Source organism: Panicum hallii, chromosome 1 (genome assembly GCF_002211085.1).
Source record: "Panicum hallii strain FIL2 chromosome 1, PHallii_v3.1, whole genome shotgun sequence".
Lineage (NCBI taxonomy): Eukaryota > Viridiplantae > Streptophyta > Magnoliopsida > Poales > Poaceae > Panicum > Panicum hallii.
The window spans coordinates 50,136,403-50,139,299 of NC_038042.1; the positions used below are offsets into that span (position 1 = coordinate 50,136,403).

The 2,897-nt window shown below is 61.7% G+C and overlaps 1 protein-coding gene across 1 annotated transcript; it reads right to left on the minus strand.

The window, feature by feature from the left end:
- On the minus strand, positions 1-2,515 carry LOC112881665 (phenylalanine ammonia-lyase-like). Its single transcript, XM_025946459.1, has one exon. It carries the CDS (start codon positions 2,355-2,357, stop codon positions 216-218), a length of 2,142 nt encoding a protein of 713 aa, XP_025802244.1. The 5' UTR covers positions 2,358-2,515; the 3' UTR covers positions 1-215.
- Positions 2,516-2,897: the final 382 nt, after the last annotated feature.

A 2,897-nucleotide genomic window follows, 5' to 3' on the forward strand; every position in this document is an offset into this window, starting at 1 on the left:
TTGAGTTGATGGAGCAGTGCTGCCAAAAAGGCAATATGATTCCTAGTATACACACGAAATATAACACTTGCAGCAAAACTCTTTTCAACCGATATACCAGCTATTTTTAGTACAGGTTAGACATTGCAGCTGTCCAACGAACAATGAAATGTAAAAATGGAATAAATCTCATCAGCAAGAACCACTCTCTTCTTCTCTCCCTATCTGTTCTCTGTTCAGCAGATGGGCAGGGGCTCGCCGTTCCACTCCTTGAGGCATTCCAGCAGCGGGTCGATGTGCTTGCCCTGGTTGATGGCAACGAGCACCTTGTTCAGCTCCTCGCCGGGAGACCGCGTCTTCTCGCCGGTCAGGTACACTGCACCGAGCTCCTCGCGCACGAAACGGTAAAGCGGGTACGAGCGGCACTCGGCGATCCTGTTCGGTATCGCCGCCGTGCCGTTCTCGACGGCCGCCCGTGCGGCCTCCACCGCCTTGGGCAGCGCCGCGCGCAGCTCCTCCTCGAACTGGGCGACCTTGGCGAACACGGATGTCTCCGCGTTGAACTCGGCCGTGCCGTTGGCGAGGGCGCGCTCCACGAGCACATTGCGAAGCTTCTTCATCAGCGGGTAGTTGGCGCTGCACGGGTCGTCGGCGTAGGCGAACACCGCCTCGCGCTCGATCTCCTGGAGCAGGTCCTTCTCGCAGAAGCGGGCGGCGTGGAGGCCACCGGTGGCGCTGGTGCTCAGGGTCTTCTTTGCCACCGTCATCACGCAGCTCTTGACGGCGCTCTTGACGTTCTCCTCGATGTGGCGCAGGTCGACGGCCTGGCACAGGGCGATCAGGAACGTCGAGGACATGAGCTTCAGGATCTCGATGGCCTCGGCGGTCTTCCTGGAGGAGATGAGGCCAAGCGAGTTGACGTCCTGGTTGTGCTGCTCCGCGCTCTGGACATGGTTGGTCACCGGGTTGCCCAGGAACTGCAGCTCAGAGCAGTAGGAGGCCATGGCGATCTCGGCGCCCTTGAACCCGTAGTCCAAGCTGGGGTTGCGCCCACCGGACAGGTTGGAGGGCAAGCCGTTGTTGTAGTAGTCGTTGACGAGCTCTGAGAACTGAGCAAACATGAGCTTGCCGATGGCGGCGAGGGCGAGACGGGTGTTGTCCATGGACACGCCGATGGGCGTGCCCTGGAAGTTGCCACCGTGAAGCGCCTTGCTGCGGGCGACGTCGATGAGCGGGTTGTCGTTGACGGAGTTGATCTCGCGCTCAATGGACTTGGTCGCGGCACGGATAACCTCAATCTGGGGGCCAAGCCACTGCGGCGATGTGCGGAGCGCGTACCGGTCCTGCTTCGGCTTCATCAGTGGGTCGAGCTCGCCGAGCTTCTTGGCAAGCTTCATGTAGGAGCTGCCCTCCAAGATGTGCTCCATGATGGCGGCAGCCTCAATCTGTCCCGGGTGGTGCTTGAGCTTGTGGGTCAGGTGGTCGGTGTACTCCGGCTTGCCGTTCATGACCTCGCAGAATACGGCGGACAGGACCTCAGCAAGGACAGCGAGAATGTTCGCTTCAAAGAGCACGGTGGAGGCAAGACCAGAGCCCACGGCCGTGCCGTTGACCATGGCGAGGCCTTCCTTGGGCTGCAACTCGAAGAAGCCGCCCTGGATGCCGGCAATCTTGAACGCCTCAGCCGCGTTCACCTTGGTGCCATCTGGGGCCACGGCCACGGAGTTCTCGCGCCCGGTGACGAGGCCCGCAATGTAGGACAGCGGGACGAGGTCGCCGGACGCGGTGACCGTGCCCCGGAGCGGCAGGCACGGCGTGACGTTGGCGTTGAGCAGCTTGACAATCGCCTCGAGGATCTCAAAGCGGATGCCGGAGTACCCCTGGAGCAGGGTGTTGATGCGGACGAGCATGGCCGCCCGTGTCGCCTCGCCGGGCAGAACGTGGCCGTCGGTGCCGGTGCCGAAAGCGCCGGCGTTGAGGAACCTGATGAGCTCCCGCTGGAGCGCGCCGCCCTCCTTTGTCCGGCGGTGGGAGGTGGCGCCGAAGCCGGTGGTGACGCCGTAGCTGTCGGTGCCGTTCATCATGCTGTTCATGACCCAGTCGCTGCTGGCCTTGACGCGCTCGCGGGCGGACTCGTCGAGCTCGACGCGGGCCTCGCCGGCGCCGTTGGCCACGGCGGCCACCTGCGCGATCCTGAGGCTGGCGCCCTCGATCTTCACCAGGGGCTGGCGGTACTCCGCCACCATCCGCTTCACCTCGTCGAGGTGGCTGCCCATGAGCTCCTCCGCAGCCTTCCCCCAGTTAAGCGGGTCGGCACGCGGCGTCGCCATGCACAGGCCGTCGCCATTGGCAGCAACATTGCTCTGCTCGCAGGCCATTGCTAGCTTAGAGAACTTGGAACACCGAGAAGCTAAGGAATTCCTGTGAGGGAAATGGATGTAACTGGATTTTTCAGAAGCTGTACACAGGAGAGCTAGTGGTGCGCTAGGATTTGGTAGTGCTGCTCTTCCTGGAGAGAACTGGCCGGAGTGGCGGTGTTTAATAGGCTCCCCAGTCCTGAGAAGGGAACGCTCAGGGGGCGGTGTGGAATGTGGAGACTGGTCCAAGACGACCAAGGCAGCTCGCGATTTGTTTGGCCGAGAACACAAACATGTATTGGTCTCGCGAAGCCAGCGGCGTGGAAATTTCGTGATGGCCGCTGGCGCTGCCTCGCGCTGGGGCAGGAAGCTCGGTCGCCGGGCAGCGGTTGGTGAGCGTCAAGACTCAAAGAGTTGGTGAGGACGTGACCGCCGGGACGTATGCGCATGGCTTGGCCGATGGCCTTGACTGAAACGTGCTCGCTTTTGAGACTGGGCTGCGTACCTGCGTTTGTGATCTTGTCTTTGCTTTGGACCTTTGCTGGCTGCTGCACTTTGGTC

Bases quoted from the DNA above. Each gene is read 5' to 3' on its own strand.
- LOC112881665 (XM_025946459.1), bottom strand. From the start codon at position 2,357: ATGGCCTGCGAGCAGAGCAATGTTGCTGCCAATGGCGACGGCCTGTGC.